General features: G+C 41.6%; 1 protein-coding gene across 1 annotated transcript in view; it reads left to right on the top strand.

Annotated features, from left to right (window-relative positions):
• Positions 1-14975, top strand: part of DZANK1 (double zinc ribbon and ankyrin repeat domains 1) — an 88202-nt gene extending 73227 nt beyond the window's left edge. The window contains exons 19-22 of the mRNA XM_064376366.1: positions 7645-7725; positions 8280-8407; positions 12729-12803; positions 13246-14975. Coding sequence (XP_064232436.1) covers positions 7645-7725; positions 8280-8407; positions 12729-12803; positions 13246-13411 — 450 coding nt within the window. The 3' untranslated portion in view covers positions 13412-14975. The remainder of the gene's footprint in view (positions 1-7644; positions 7726-8279; positions 8408-12728; positions 12804-13245) is intronic.
• Positions 14976-16265: the final 1290 nt, after the last annotated feature.

The raw sequence follows: 16265 nt of genomic DNA on the forward strand, positions 1-16265 counted from the left end.
GTCAAAGATCAGATGGTTGTAGATGTGTGGCGTTACTTCCAAGGCCTCTGTTCTGTTCCATTGGTCTATATCCCTGTTTGGTACCAGTACCATCCTGTTTTGATTAATGTAGCCTTGTAGTATTGTTTGAAGTTAGCTAGCATGATGTCTCCAGCCTCGTTCTTTTTGCTTAGGATTGTCTTGTCTATGTGGGCTCTTTTTTGGTTCCATATGAAGTTTAAGGTGGTTTTTTCCAGTTCTGTGAAGAAGGTCAATGGTAGTTTGATGGGGATAGCATTGAATTTGTAAATTACTTTGGGCAGTATGGCCATTTTCACGATATTGATTCTTCCTAACCATGAGCATGGAATGTTTTTCCATCTGTTCCTCTCTTATTTCCTTGAGCAGTGGTTTGTATATCTCCTTGAAGAGGTCCTCCACGTCCTTTGTATTCCTAGGTATTTTATTCTCTTCATAGCCATTGTGAATGAGAGTTCACTCATGATTTGGCTGTCTGTCTGTTATTGGTGTATAGGAATGCTTGTGATTTTTGCACATTGATTTTGTATCCTGAGACTTTGCTGAAGTTGCTTATCATCTTAAGGAGATTTGGGGATGAGATGATGGGGTCTTCTAGATATACAATCATGTCATCTGCAAATAGAAACAATTTGACTTCCTCTTTTCCTAATTGAATACCCTTGATTTTTTTTTTTTTTTTTTTTTTTTTGAGACGAGACGGAATTTCGCTCTTGTTGCCCAGGCTGGAGTGCAATGGCGCGATCTCGGCTCACCGCAACCTCTGCCTCCTGGGTTCAGGCAATTCTCCTGCCTCAGCCTCCTGAGTAGCTGGGATTACATGTGCGTGCCACCATGCCCAGCTAATTTTTTGTATTTTTAGTAGAGACGGGGTTTCTCCATGTTGACCAGGATGGTCTCGATCTCTTGACCTCGTGATCCACCCACCTCAGCCTCCCAAAGTGCTGGGATTACAGGTGTGAGCCACCGTGCCTGGCTCCTTGATTTCTTTTTCTTGCCTGATTGCTCTGGCTAGAACTTCCGATACTATGTTGAATAGGAGTGGTGAGAGAGGGCACCCTTGTCTAGTGCCAGTTTTCAAACGAATGCTTCCAGTTTTTGTCCATTGAGTATGATATTGGCTGTAGGTTTGTCCTAAATAGCTTTTATTATTTTGAGATATAATCCATTGATGCCTAGTTTATTAAGTTTTTAGCATAAAGGACTGCTGAATTTGTCAAAGGCCTTCCCTGCATCTAGTGAGATAATTATGTCATTTTCGTCTTTGGTTCTGTTTATGTGATGGATTATGTTTATAGATTTGCATATGTTGAACCAGCTTTGTATCCCCAGGATGAAGCCTACTTGATTGTGATGTATAAGCTTTTTGATACGCTGTTGCATTCAGTTTGCCAGTATTTTATTGAAGATTTTTGCATCAATGATGGAATGGAATTTGGAATTTGGCCTGAACTTTTCTTTTTTTAGTTGTATTTCTGCAGGTTTTGGTATCAGGATGATGTTGGTCTCATAAAATGAGTTCGGGAGGATTCCCTCTTTTTGTATTGTTTGAAATAATTTCAGAAGGAATGGTTCCAGTTCATCTTTGTATGTCTGGTAGCATTCAGCTGTGAACCTGTCTAGATCAGGACTTTTTTTGTGTAGTAGGCTATTAATTGCTACCTCTACTTCAGATCTTGTTATTGGTCTATTTAGGGATTCAACTTCTTCCTGGTTTAGTCTTGGGAGGGTGTGAGTGTCCAGGAATTTATCCATTTCTTCTAGATTTACTGGTTTATCTGCATAGAGTTGTTTGTAGTATTCTCTGATAGTAGTTTGTATTTCTGTGGAATTGGTGGTGATAGCCCCTTTATCATTTTTTATTGCATCTATTCTTCCCTCTTTTCTTTTTTATTAGTCTGTCTAGCAGTCTATCTATTTTGTTGATCTTTTCAAAAAAACAGCTCGTGGATTTATTGATTTTTTTGAAGGGTTTTTTGTGTCTCTATCTCCTTCACTTCTGTTCTGATCTTAGTTATTTCTTGTCTTCTGCTAGCTTCTGAATTTGTTTGATCTTGTTCCTCTAGTTCTTTTAATTTTGACAATAGGGTGTTGATTTTAGATCTTTCCTCGCTTCTCATATGGGCATTTAGTGCTATAAACTTCCCTCTGGACATTGCTTTAAATGTGTCCCAGAGATTCTGGTATGTTGTGTCTTTGTTCTCATTGGTTTCGAAGAACATCTTTATTTCTGCCTTTATTTCATTATTTATCCAGTAGTCATTCAGGAGCAGGTTGTTCAGTTTCCATGTAGTTGTGTGGCTTTGAGTAAGTTTCTTAATCCTGAGTTCTAATTTGATTGCACTGTGGTCTGAGAGACTGGTTGTTATGATTTCTGTTCCTTTGCATTTGCTGAAGAGTGATTTACTTCCAATTATGTGGTCAATTTTAGAGTAAGTGTGATGTGATACTCAGAAGAATGTATATTCTGTGGATTTGGGGTGCAGAGTTCTGTAAGTGTCTATTAGGTTTGCTTGGTCCAGATCTGAGTTCAAGTCCTGGATATCCTTGTTAATTTTCTGTCTCATTGATCTGTCTAATATTGACAGTGGAGTGTTAAAGTCTCCCACTATTATTGTGTGGGAGTCTAAGTCTCTTTGTAGGTTATTAAGAACTTGCTTTATGTATCTGGGTGCTCCTGTATTGGGTGCATATATATTTAGGATCATTAGCTCTTCTTGTGCATTTATCCTTTTACCATTATGTAATTGCCTTCTTTGTCTCTTTTGATCTTTGTTGGTTTAAAGTCTGTTATCAGAGACTAGGATTGCAACCCCCTTTTTTTTGCTCTCCATTTTCTTGGTAAATCTTCCTCCATCCCTTTATTTTGTGTCTATATGTGTCTTTGCACATGAGATGGGTTTCCTGGATACAGCACACAGATGGGTCTTGACTTTTTATCCAATTTGCCAGTCTGTGTCTTTTGATTGGGGCATTTAGCCTGTTTACATTTAAGGTTAATATTTTTATGTATGAATTTGATCCTGCCCTTTTGATGCTAGCTGGTTGTTTTGCCGGTTAGTTGATGCAGTTTCTTCATTGTGTCAATGGTCTTTACCATTTGATACATTTTTGCAGTGACTGGTACTGGTTGTTCCTTTCCTTGTTTAGTGCTTCCTTCAGGAGCTCTTGAAAGGCAAGCCTGGTAGTGATGAAATCTCTCAGCAATTGCTTGTTCATAAAGGATTTTATTTCTCTTTCACTTATGAAGCTTAGTTTGGCTAGATATGAAATTCTGGGTTGAAAGTTTTTTTCTTTAAGGATGTTGAATATTGGCCTCCACTCTCCTCTGGCTTGGAGGATTTCTGCCGAGAGATCCGCTGTGAGTCTGATGGGCTTCCCTTTGTGGGTAACTTGACCTTTCTGTCTGGCTGCCCTTAGCATTTTTTCCTTCATTTCAACCCTGGTGAATCTGACAATTATGTGCCTTCGGGTTGTTCTTCTTGAGGAATATCTTTGTGATGTTCTCTTTATTTCCTGGATTTGAATGTTGGCCTGCCTTATTAGGTTGGGGAAGTTCTCCTGGATAATATCCTGAAGAATGTTTTCCAGCTTGGTTTCATTCTCCCCGTCATATTCAGGTACACTGATCAAACGTAGATTAGGTCTTTTCACATAATCCCGTATTTGTTGGAGGCTTTGTTATGTCTTTTCACTCTTTTTTCTCTCATCTTGCTTTCTCATTTTATTTCATTGAGTTGATCTTCAATCTCTGATATCCTTTCTTCTGCTTGATTGATTCAGCTATTGAAACTTGTGTATGCTTCGCAAAGTTCTCGTACTGTATTTTTCAGCTCCATCAAGTTGTTTATGTTCTTCTCAGCATTTCATCTAACCTTTTTTCAAGCTTCTTAGTTTCTTTGCATTGGGTTAGAACATGTTCCTTTAGCTCAGAAAATTTTGTTATTACCTACCTTATGAAGCTTCCTTCTGTCAATTCGTCAAACTCATTCTCCATCCAGTTTTGTTCCCTTGCTAGTGAGGAGTTGTGATCCCTTGGAGAAGGAGAGGCATTCTGGTTTTGGGCGTTTTCATCCTTTTTGTGCTGGTTTCTTCTCATCTTCGTGGATTTATCTACCTTTGGTCTTTGAAGTTGGTGACTTTTGGATGGGGTCTCTGAGTGGACATCCTTTCTGTTGACGTTGGAGCTATTTCTTTCTGTTTTTTAGTTTTCCTTCTAACAGTCAGGCCTCTCTGCTGTGGACCGCTGGAGGTCCACTCTGGACCCTGCTTGCCTGGGAATCACCCTCAGGGGCTACAGAACAGCAAGGATTGCTGCCTGTTCCTTCCTCTGGTAGCTTCATCCCAGAAGTCAGCCAGATGTCAGCCACAGCTCTCCTGTATGAGGTGCTTCTTTGGATATATGGCGGTCAGGGAGCCCCTTGAGGAGGCAGTCTGTCCCTTATCAGAGCTCAAGTGCTGTGCTGTTCCATTCAGAGCTGCAGGGCAGGGACTTTTAAGTCTGCTGCAGTGGAACTCACAACTGCCTCTTTTCCCAGGTGCTCTCTCCTGGAAGGTGGGGCTTTATTTATAAGTCCCTGACATGTTGCTGCCTTTTTTCAGAGATGCCCTGCCCAGCAAGGAAGGAGTCTAGTCACAGTCTGCCTGCAGAGTTGTGCTGAGGTGCTGCAGGCCCTGTCCAGCTCCTGTGTAAACATCCTTGTGGTTTTGTTTACACAGTTAAGGTTAGAACTGCCTCGGTAATGGCAGACTGCGTCGGTAATGGTGGACGCCCTTCCCCACAAAGAGCTCCACCATCCCAGATCAAGCTCAAACTGCTGTGCTGGCTGCAAAACTCTCAAGCCAGTGCATTTCATATTGCTGATCTTTGTGGGGGTGGGATCTTTCACATTCCCCTGAAAAAGAGGGGGCTGAAGGCAGAGAGCCAAGCCAGACCACTAGCTCTCTGCCTTCAGCCCCCTCTTTTTCAGGGGAATGTGTGGCTCTGTCTCACAGGTGTTCCAGATGCCAGTTGAAAGAGCCACCCAGATTTGTGTGGATTTCTGTGCTGGAAACCTGTGGCGCTTGTTGGCCTGTGGAAATCTCCTGGTCTGTGGGCTGTAAAGACTCTGTGAGAAGCCTGGTAACTGAAACGGAGTGTCAGAGTGGCCAGAAGAGCCTCCGAGGGCCTCTGTTGGGTAGGAGTTGGGGGTCCTCCAGTCTGCTGGACTTCCCAGGTGAGGCAGCACCCCACCCTGCCTCAGCTCACCCTCCTTGGGCTACACCCACTGTCCAACCAGTCCCATTGAGATGCACCTGGTACCTCGGTTGGAAATGCTGCAATCTCTCTCTGCATCACTCTCACTGGGAACTGTGCTCCAGAGCTCTTTCTATTCGGCCATCTTGGTGGAGCTCCCTTAGTCTGTTCTTGTATTTCTATTAAAAAATATCTAAGACTGGGTAGTTTATAAGGAGATTTAATTAGCTCACAGTTCTGCAAGCTATACAGAAAGTGCAGAGCCAGCATCTGCTTCTGGTGAGGACCTCAGGGAGTTTCTAGTCATGGCAGAAGGTGAAGGAGGAATAGGCACATTACATGGCGAGAGGAGGAACCAGAGTTCATCTACTTTCAGTATTCTTGGAATTTCTCAAAATTGCTAATTCACCAAGGTCAGTAACCTTTCAGACTTTCCCACATCTTTTAGAGTTTTGTGTTTCAAAAATATATGCCAAGAATAATTCTAAAAGGAGCTTTGGAAAAAAGCGCAGTGGATGTCCCCTGCTCTGTCCCCAACCTTGCCTTTTAATTGGTCCTATTTGACTGCAATACAAAGAACAGAAGTGATTAGCCCCAAGGCACAGGCCCAGGCCCAAGCTGGACACTTGCATGATGCTGGTGCTTCCCTCCACGTGTGGTTCCAAGGCCAGGCCCTCAACACGGCCTCATCAGTGCAGGCACCAGCCACCCAGCTTGCATCCTGATTCCTCTGGAGGCAGGGACTCTGTTCTTTATGTTATTTTTTTCCCACCACATGCTTTGCATGTAAGTTTGGAAAGAAAACCTTAGAATTGTTTTAACTTTTATTGTTTAGGATTCCTTGTACTCTCCACCTTCTCCCAGTTTGAAATATTGTTAATGCGCATAAAAGAAGCATAGAGTTCCATAAACTGAGCAGCTTACAATTTGGGAGACTCTGGTAACTCAGGTTACTCTGTCTGTAACCTGAATCTCCCATTGTATATCCCTTTTCTTCCTCGACTTTTTCTCATTTGTATTTAGGGGATAAGTATCAGAAGCTATAACATTTGTTTGCTCATTCAATGATTATTTTTGAGTACACATGTACCAGGCACTGTTCTATGTGTTGAAAATAAAACCTGAAGAAAAGACATAAAGATCTCATACCTCCTGAAGCTGACATGCCAGTGCATTCTAGTTTGCTTTTCCATAAGGAATGGAAATCAGTGTAAACAATTGCTTCCCAAGACCCCTCCTGGGGGTGTACTGATTAAAGTACTTGGTTCCAAGCTATTCATCAGTAAGATGGGGACAGTGAGAAAGGAGGCGGCACTGCCTGGACCAGGCATCATCTTCTGAAAGGCTCAGAGGCCTTGACCAGTGTCCTCATTGCCATGGCTTCACAGGAGCAAGGACAGGGAAGGTATTATTTCCACTTTGCAAATGGAAATCGTGGTCCCATGACCACCCCACAGTCATGCCCAGGATCCAGAGGCAGAAACACACTAAAAGCAATGTCTCCTGCTTTCTAAACAGCTTCCTTCAGTCTTCCAGCACTGGAAATTCTTTATATATAAAAATGAATGTATGGCATTTAAAAATATAAAAAGATAAGTTCTTTAAATTTCTGAGAACTTTTCTTTCTTTCTTTTTTTGTTTTTTTGAGACAGAGTCTTGCTGTGTTGCCCAGGCTAGAGTGCAGTTGGGTGATCTCAGCTCACTGCAACCTCTGCCTCCTGGATTCAAGCAATTCTCCTGCCTCAGCCTCCCAAGCAGCTGGGATTACAGGCATGTTCTACCATGCCTGGCTAATTTTTATATTTTTAGTAGAGACGGGGTTTCACCATGTTGGCCAGGCTAGTCTGACCAAACTCCTGACCTCAAGTGATCTGCCTGCCTCGGCCTCCCAAAGTGCTGGGATTACAGGCATGAGCCACGATGCTTGGCCTTTTTTTTCTAAATAAGAAGTCAATTTATTGGCTCATTCATTCCTCAGGGGAGTACATTTTCTGAACTGTCATAATTTGGCTGACTTTGAACACTTTATATAGTATGCAAAATAAATTTTGCATCTGATTGCTTTTCCTAGAGCTAGTCATAGTAAAACTAGTGTGGAGTTTCTGTGTTTCGTGAGGTTTCTCATGGCATCCTTGACCTTGATATAAAACAGTGTCCATGTGGTAACCTTGCCTGAAGCAAGGTTTTGGAGCAGCAAGATTGACATTAGATGTGGATTTTTCTGTTGTGGGCTATTAAGACCACACACACTCTCACATGCACATACTCACACATGCACACACTCATAGTCACCTGTCTTTGTGACTTAGAATTCAATGTTGGAGAGAAAGTGTTTGCCTTGAGTGAATATTTTGAGGCAGAGGAAATGACCACATTCTGTAATCCTGCAGCCTGAAAACAGACTCCTGCTGAAGGAAGTTGGACCCACAGGGGAAGGAAGAGTCCCTGTGATTGAACAGCTGCTGGATGAAGTAAGTGTCGCCAGAGGAGCAAGTCTCCCTGAAGAGTTTAGCCTGGCATTCCACCTCTGTCTCCTTCAGATGGAAGTTTTGTTCAGTACTGTGAAAATTACACTGCCCTTTGATTAAAAACCAGGGATGGAGTGAATGGCTAGTCAAAAGCTTTACATTAATTAGTTGTTTCCTGTTGCTAGTTTTTATATCAGAGAAAATAGACACACAAGCACAGAGGAGACCAAGGAGCATGCATGAAGCTTCATAGAATCTCTGGCCCGTGACCCCATAATACCTTTATCCTGGGTTTCCTAAAGAAGCAAGGGAGTCAGGGTGCCTGCCCTCCCCTCCCCACCCATGTTGGGAACAGAAGTTTTGTCACCTGGGCAACTCTGTAGCTCTGTTCATTGTTGGTCAGGTCTTGAGTTTCCTGGTTCTCCTCTCCTTTGATCTGAAAGCACTTTAGTTCCATCAGCTCTGTGAAGGACATCTGTCATGCTTCATACAATGGCAGCTGGATGCTGTTGAGTGCAGGGTTTTGTGGTGAGTTTGTCCTTTTCCATTTGCTGCAGGGAGCAGACCCCAACTGCTGTGATGAAGACAATCGACCCATCATAACCGTGGCTGTTATGAATAAGCACCATGAAGCGATTCCGGTTCTCGTGCAGAGAGGAGCAGACATCGACCAGCAGTGGGGGCCGTAAGTGAAACACATTGAAAGGAGAGCTAAGATAGCAGCAGGCTAACTGCTTGGAGCTCCACTGTGGCAGAAGAAGTCTATGTAGCCTCTTTAACCATTTTAACCTATATCAGCTTTAATAAGAGGCTTAACACCTTCTCTTTTCCATAGCTGGGTAAAGTGAAATTTTAAAAATGGACTGTTGGGTTGCCTAATTTTGTGGCTTTTATAAATGATGATACATTTTGTTAATTCATAAACTTATGCTGTGTGGGGCCAGTAAATCCTTAGCCCTTGGGGTGTTAACCAATGTTTTGATCATGAATCATGATAATACCAAGGAAAGACAGACCTCAGTATATTCCCCATGGAAATATCCTCATGAAGTTAATGCAGAAAGAAAATGTCATACAGTTGTCTCCAGATTTAACACCACTGTGGAGGGGACTGGTACATCTGAGGTCACCACAGGGTCTCCTGCAGCCTTGCTTTCCCACCTATGAATGATACGAGACAGAAAGGTGCCAAGTCCTGTTACTTACTATCCCAGTCTTGGTCCACTTCTGTCTCATAACCTTCTCTTCCAACCTTATGCTTCTATTGTTCTTTTGCAAATTACTTTGAAAACGTGGGGTGAAAATTTCCTTGAGCATGGGTCATTCATGTTAACTGCTCTTATCTTGCTGACCACATTGTTGAAGTAAGTCTTTTCGGACATCACAGGCATCTAACACTCCTGCCTCCTGAAGTCTTACTAAGGCAAGATCAGGGTCTGCATCACTGGAACATTCTGCTGTGTACCTCTTGCCACCGCAGAGGCCAAAATTGCAGTAGCTTTTCTTCTATTATTCTCTGTTTCAAAATTGTCTCTGGTGTTAGTGTTCAAAATATAATCCTGTTAATTTTTCCATATGCATTTTACTAATTTCTGTATTTTAATAGTTTCTACCTTTTTTTAGTTTTGTTTTACAGCAGAATGTTTGGTATGTTGGTATAAAGCTTTAATAGTTGGAATTTATTTTCTCAAGTTTTCTTAGAGTTTACTGTGTCAAGTTCTTCATTTATCCCATACTGTTTTATTATCATCATTATTAATAAAATGGTGCTACCTTGTTTTGTGCTAAGGCATATTTATATTTTTATAATTCAGAAAAGCTTTTTAAATAGCATTTAAGTATGTCTGTGGTTGATTTCAAAATTACTTGCACACATTTTGAATTGAAGTATAAGCAGCATGAGTCTTGGCTTTATGAAGTGTCCAGCTAAGAGGAGGAAAGTGCCCTGGGCATTGAACAGATTGCTTTTTTATTTTCCTGTTCCTCAGCTTCCATGACTGCTTCATCACCATTCTACAAATTGGCATTTATACACATGTGATCTCATTGCATGTCTGTAAAGTCTGACACTGCGGTTATAACTGTCTATCTTAATGGTGTGTAATGGCCTTTGTCACTCCCACTGCGTGATCATAGTGACTGTGAGCAGTATGTAGCTCACATGGTTGCGGGGAGAAAAGCTAAATGGTTGGCCCTCTCTCAAATAGAGCACGGGGATCTCTTCTTCCTTTCCAGTGCATGCCAGTAGAGGAAAGAAGCATTTCCCACTGAGAGCCAAATTCTGCCAAGTCTGGTTTATATCTGTTAGTTTCAAGAGTTTGGGCCTGGATCAACCCAGCCTCTGCCCCATAGCTAGACTTCTGGAGACCCAGGAACATGACCACAAAGTTCCATGCATCCTATTGCTTTTAGGCATAAGTCGTCCAGAGATCTGGCTCTACCATAAAAGAGGCTCAGAGAGTTGTTCCTTAGCAAACAAGAATTAAAATCCTCTCTCCCATCCAAGCATGTTTGGCTAGTGGAGGCTCCGTGGTCTCTACACCAGATAACTTCCGTTAAGTAGCTTGGCAGGTGGCAGAAAACTCTTTCCTAATTTCCTGGTTCCATGTTTGTATCATACCTACCAGAATGAACTCATATTCAGCAAAAGGGAATGGCTAGGAGAAATTCACATCCTCCACCAAAGCTCATGCCTCTTACTAGCAGATTGCAGAAGCACAGATTCAAGATCTTACTAGGTGAGAGGCCCAGAGAAATGCTGTTTGCTTTTGGACAAGAGCTGCCCTTCCTCACTTCATTGGTGATTCCAAACATGCCATCCCCTGGCTCTGCCCCAGTAGCCAGGTAAGGAAGATGCAAGCATCAGTCTACTTCAACTGTGGACATTTATTCTATTAGGTAATTTAAGGAGAGAACGTATTTTACCATGACACTTGGATTCGAGTAAATAGTCTGAGTTGTTTGTATCTTTAAAATACAAATTCCATGGCAGAGTCACCATTCAGCATTTTCCAAAACTGAACTGTGGCTACATAGGAAACAGCCAGCACAGAAAATCTAACCACCAGCAAACCCCATGCAATAAATAGAATGAACACTCTTCTCTCAATTTGGGGAGAATAGTGAAGAAAGAAGATCCTAAGTCTACTTAGGAGATGTGGCAACCCTGTGAATATATCCCAGTTCAAATGGTAAATGCCTTATAAAGACCCAAGGAAGCGCAGGGGTGAAGTGACACAGTTAAGCTCTCTGCCATCCATGAGGAAGAAAGGATGAAAGATAAGGAGGAAATGGAGTCTTTTCCAGACTAAGTCCAATTAAATCTCTTTCTTTTGTAAATTGCCCAGTCTTGGGTATGTCTTTATCAGCAGTGTGAAAATGGACTAATAGACTGGCATACAGCATAGCCCATGAACATTCTATGGCAAATTCTTCATTTGTGACCTGTTTATTTGTTCTTTCTGAAAGCATTTATCCTTGATGTTCTGAGATTTCACAAGGGTATTTTTAGATGTGCTGTTTTTGATTCACCTAGTTGACCTTTTCAATTTAAAAAGTCATATCTTTCTTTAGGTTAGGAAAAATTTATTCTATTATCTCTTTAGCATTTTCTCCCCTCCATTTTTCTATTCTCTTTCTAGAACTATTATAGATTAATAGTTGGTGGATGGTGGACTGCTTCAATCAATTCCCTGTCTGTTTCTTCTTTGTTTTTCCATATTTTCATCTATCTTTTTCTCTTCTATCTTTTGGGAGATTTTCCTAACTTTGTTTTCCATTCTTCCTATTGAGTAATCTTTATTTCAATAATCATATTTATTCTTTCTAGGAGCTACTTTTGTTCTGATTGTTTTTTACAGTCTCATATTTTTGTGCAATATTGTCTTGAATCATTCTGCAGATACCAGTTGGATTTTTGTCTTGTTTTAAATTCCTTGTGTTTGTGTGTCTTGGTTTTCTCTTTGGCTCTGCAGGTGTTTCTCAGATGTCTATGAGCCTTTGTTGTCCTTTCACATTTGAGAATAGAGGATGGGCTAGATGACTGGTAATTCTGTATATAAGAGAAGGGCTTTGTCAACCAAGAAGCTTTCTGGGTAAATGGAGCTACTCCCAGACTGGGACCCCTGGGTTCCAAAAAGTGGAAGCCTTCCCTGTGATTTTCACCAAAGGCTCTCTTTTTCTTCTTCAAGAGAAGAAGCCACTATCCTTTTTCTCCACTGGGATAAATGCATGGCTGCAGGCATATCTGCAGGTTTGGGGGAAAAGAGACGGCGTCGAAGAAAGGAGCAGGGGCAGAGAAAGTTCAGACCTTCAATGCCTATCTCATTTCTATTTTCAGTCATGACTCCTGGCCTCCTTCACTCCTGCCACCTCTGCATAGGAGCCTTTCAGGAGTCCTGGTACCACCCCAGCCTCCATTTCAGTTGCCCACTCCTCCCTTACTAGGTCAAACCTGACCAGGAAATATGGAGAGAAAACCTGGCATTGCAGAAAAATATGCCCCGCCTGACCTCTCAGGCCTGACCTCTCAGGCCTGCCCCCTGGTTTCTAAGATTGGCGTTTATTTTCATGTCACATAAGCCCACCTCACTGGAGCCAAGGTCATTTTCCCCACACAAAAATAGAAGCCTGAAAAGCCACTATGGTGCCCAGGAGATCCAAGCCAAAGTTGAGGCTACGTCCAATTGTTGCATAAACTCTTGCAGGCCATTTAGAAAAATGGTATTTATTAACTTATTAAATCAACTACCAACCACATCCTTGTGGGTTTCTTGCATTAAAAAATGAATGTGTTTATAACCTTTTCACTCTCTAGCATCAAAGCTTACTCTCCATGACAGTATTCCTTCCAAAGAAGGGCAGAGAGGGAACTCAAGAGATTTTCCCAGGTTAGTTAAATAGGTCAGTGAGCAAAACCAAGACCTTGGGTCACATGCAGTCTCTCCAGTTTCCTGATGATGCTAACTAAGGATTTATCCAGGATTCTTTTTTTCCCCTCTAATTAGGCTCAGAAATACAGCTCTTCACGAAGCAACTCTGCTTGGTCTTGGAGGAAGAGAGAGCATTGCCACTTTACTGGGGTATGTCCCCTTGCCTCTGATGGATACTTTTGAGGGCCACAGGGATCTCTCTAATAGCCTGTGATGATTTTAAGAGGAGCCTTGGTTCCTGAACTGCTGTTCCTGTCTGTGGGAACCACCATCCCACCATAGCTCCCAGGGCACTAAGGGCTTTTCAAAGCACAATGAAAATGTTGCCCCCATTAAACACACTTGGTTGTAGGACTTTAGTGCAATGGGAACCAATGGCCAGGATTAGCAATTGGACATTTTGAAATCACAGAGCCTCTTTAAAGGTTTCGGGATAGAGCCACTTCAGAGAGCTGAAGTCATGGTGATGTCTTGGGGACAGGTTTGTGGAGGTGGGACCAGGAGGTGCTCAGACTGGCCTCCATGGGTCAAGCTCTTAGGGTCACATGCTCAAGTCCGTCAGTGCACCTCCATTTCTCCGTTTCCTTTGCAGATGCAATGCAAGCATCCGAAAGAAGAATGCAAGAGGCCAGACAGCGTACGACCTGGCTCTGAACACTGGAGATGACCTCATCACCTCACTCTTTGCTGCCAAGTTTGGCCAAGGGCTTGAGGACCAACTTGCCCAAACTAGGAGCCTCAGCCTGGATGACTGTTAGACCTGAGATTTCCACGGGGCTTCATTTAAGAATATGTACAGCTCTGGCTATTCTTCAGTCGTGTCTTTCTGAAATGTGTATTTGAGATTAGAAATTGAGGTTGAGAGGAACTCATGAGATTATTATTATTTTTAATCATATGACAGTATAAGCCATCAGTACTAAATGGACAGCTCCCAGTATACTGTGGACTGTGATAAAATGAATGTATGTATTTTAATGGTTTATTGCTGCAGTTTTTCTTTGTATTTGATTTTTAGTTTTTAACTTATTTTTCAGTAGATAATAATTGCACATGGTTCAAAGCTAAAAGGTATGAAGTATTATGTAGGGATGTGTCCCTCCCATCCTGTCCCACAGCCACCACTTCCCTCCTCAGTCACCAGTGACACCAGTGTTGACTTATGTTTCCAGAGGTCATGCAGAGTTAGATATGCACATACATGTGGTATAAGCACATGTACATAAGACTACACATAGAATCTAAACATGTGTGTAGCACATATGTATTCTTTAGCCTCTGTTAAAACAAATGGTACCAAACCAACCGCACACTGTTATTCATCTTTTTGCTTGATACATCTTGTAGGTGCTTCTAATTAGTATGTGAAGATTGATCTTATTTAAATTTTTTATATGTTGAAATCATCAATATTCCCATCATTATGGTTTGTTTTTTGGTTGACACATCAGCTCTCAATAAACCACTTGCAGGAATGTGTAATTTTGACTCATTCCTTTCTTCAGGTCATTATTTTAATCTTTGGGTGGTAATGCTGCAGTTGTGAAGTCCCTAACTAGTTTATGGGAACTCAGGGAAGGCAGCTCTTTGAAGTTGCTGATGGCTGGAGGCCATCTGCTGCCACACTCACTACAGCTGGGGCAGCAAGCCCTGCCTAGAAAGGGGATATGGGTGTTGCATCTCTGCCTGCCATGGAGCTGCATAGGTGCCTGACCCAGGCTGCAAGACAGCTGAGGGCAGAGATCGGGGGGACCCAGTGAAGCCATGGTCCTGGCTGCTGCCCACACCTGCCAGATGAGCCAGCAGTTAGTGACTCAAGCCACATGTCCTCCCTGGATCTGGTCCTACGGCCATGTCCTCCCAAGGCCTGGCTGCTCTTCCTGGAGGGGCTGTCTCTGCTTTGTGGCCTTGTCCTATGTCCCCAGTGGGCTCCAGTAGCCTGGCTTGCCATTCCTTCCTTTCCACTGAGGTGAGTTCCCATGTGCTCATTGCCCATTTGGTTTCTTCTATTTTTCTTATTGACTCAGAGAATTTCTTTACATCCTCTTGAATCAGAGCACCTTCTAGAGTCCAGAGAGTGCTGTTCAATAGAAATATAATCTGAGCCACATATACAATCATACATTTTCTAGTAGCCATACTTCTAAAAGAACAGAGAAGCAAGCGAAATTAATTTTACTGGGATACATGGTCAGACACTTTTCAAAAGAAGACACTGTTCTGCAGCCATCATTGTTATCTAGATCCAGAACATTTTGCACCGCCAAAAGCAGCCCTAGGCCCATTAAGCAGTCACTTCCAATTTCCCCTTTCCTCCTGGCCCTGGCAACCACTAATCTGATTTCTGTCTCAATGGATTATTCTGTTCTGAAGATTTCATATAAATGGAATGAAGTTTATTCTCTTTATTTTAATAATGTGGTGTACTACATTGATTGATTTTCTTATGTTGAACCAGGAACTCACTTGGCTGTGATGTATAATCCTTTTAATGTGCTCCTAGCTTTGGTTTACTAGTATTTTGTTGAGGATTTTTTCATCTATATCCATAGGGGATATTGGCCTCTATTTTCTTTCCTTGTGATATGTTTGCCAAGGTTTGCTATCAGGGTAATTAACTGGCCTCATAGAATGAGTTAGGTATTGTTCCCTCCTTTTCTACCTTTTGGAAGAGTTTAAGAAGGATTTCTGTTAATTTTTCTTTAAATGTTTGGTAGAATTCACCATTGAAGCCATGTGGTTTTGAGGTTTTCTTTATTGGAAGATTTTTCATTAGCGACTCAATCTCCTTGCTAGTTATAAGTCTGTGCAGATTTTCTATTTATTCATGATTAAGTTTTGTTCATTTCTATGTGTCTAGCAATTTGTCCATGTCATCTGTTACCTAATTTGCTGACATACAATTATTCACAATATGCTCTTATAATCTTTTTTATTTCTGTAAGGTTTGTAGTAGTGGCCCCACTTTAATTTCTTTGGAAGGCCAAGGTGGGTGGATCACCTGAGGTCAGGAGTTTGAGACCACCTTGGCAAACATGGTGAAACCCCATCTCTACTAAAAAAAAAAAAAAATACAAAAATTAGCTGGGTGTGGTGGTGGGTACCTGTAATCTCAGCTACTTGAAACTCTGAGGTAGGAGAATCACTTGAACCTGGGAGATGGAGGTTGCAGTGAGCCAAGATTGTGCCACTTCACTCCAGCCTGGGTGATAGAGTGATACTCCATCTCAAAAAAAAAAAAAAAAAATTCTGATTTTCATCTCCTCTCTTTTTATCTTAGTTAATTGAGCTGAAGATTTGTCAACTTTCTTAATTTTTTTCAAAGAAGGAACTTTTGGCTTTACTGACTTCTCTATTGTTTTCTATTGTCTATTCTATAATTTCCACTCAAATTTTTCTTCTTTTTTTCCTTCTTGCTCTAGGCTGAGTTTGCTTTTCTTTTTTTAGTTTCCCAAGATCAAAGTTTAAATTATTAATTTGAACTCCTCATTTTCTTGCAGGCATTTATAGCTCTAAATTTTTTGAGCATTATTTTTGCTGCATCCCATACATTTTGGTATATTATATTTTTGTTTCATTATTCTCAAAGCATTTATTGTTTATTTATATTTT

Source organism: Aotus nancymaae, unplaced genomic scaffold, assembly GCF_030222135.1.
Source record: "Aotus nancymaae isolate 86718 unplaced genomic scaffold, 86718_ANA_hifiasm-v0.15.2.pri h1tg000001l, whole genome shotgun sequence".
Taxonomy (NCBI): domain Eukaryota; kingdom Metazoa; phylum Chordata; class Mammalia; order Primates; family Aotidae; genus Aotus; species Aotus nancymaae.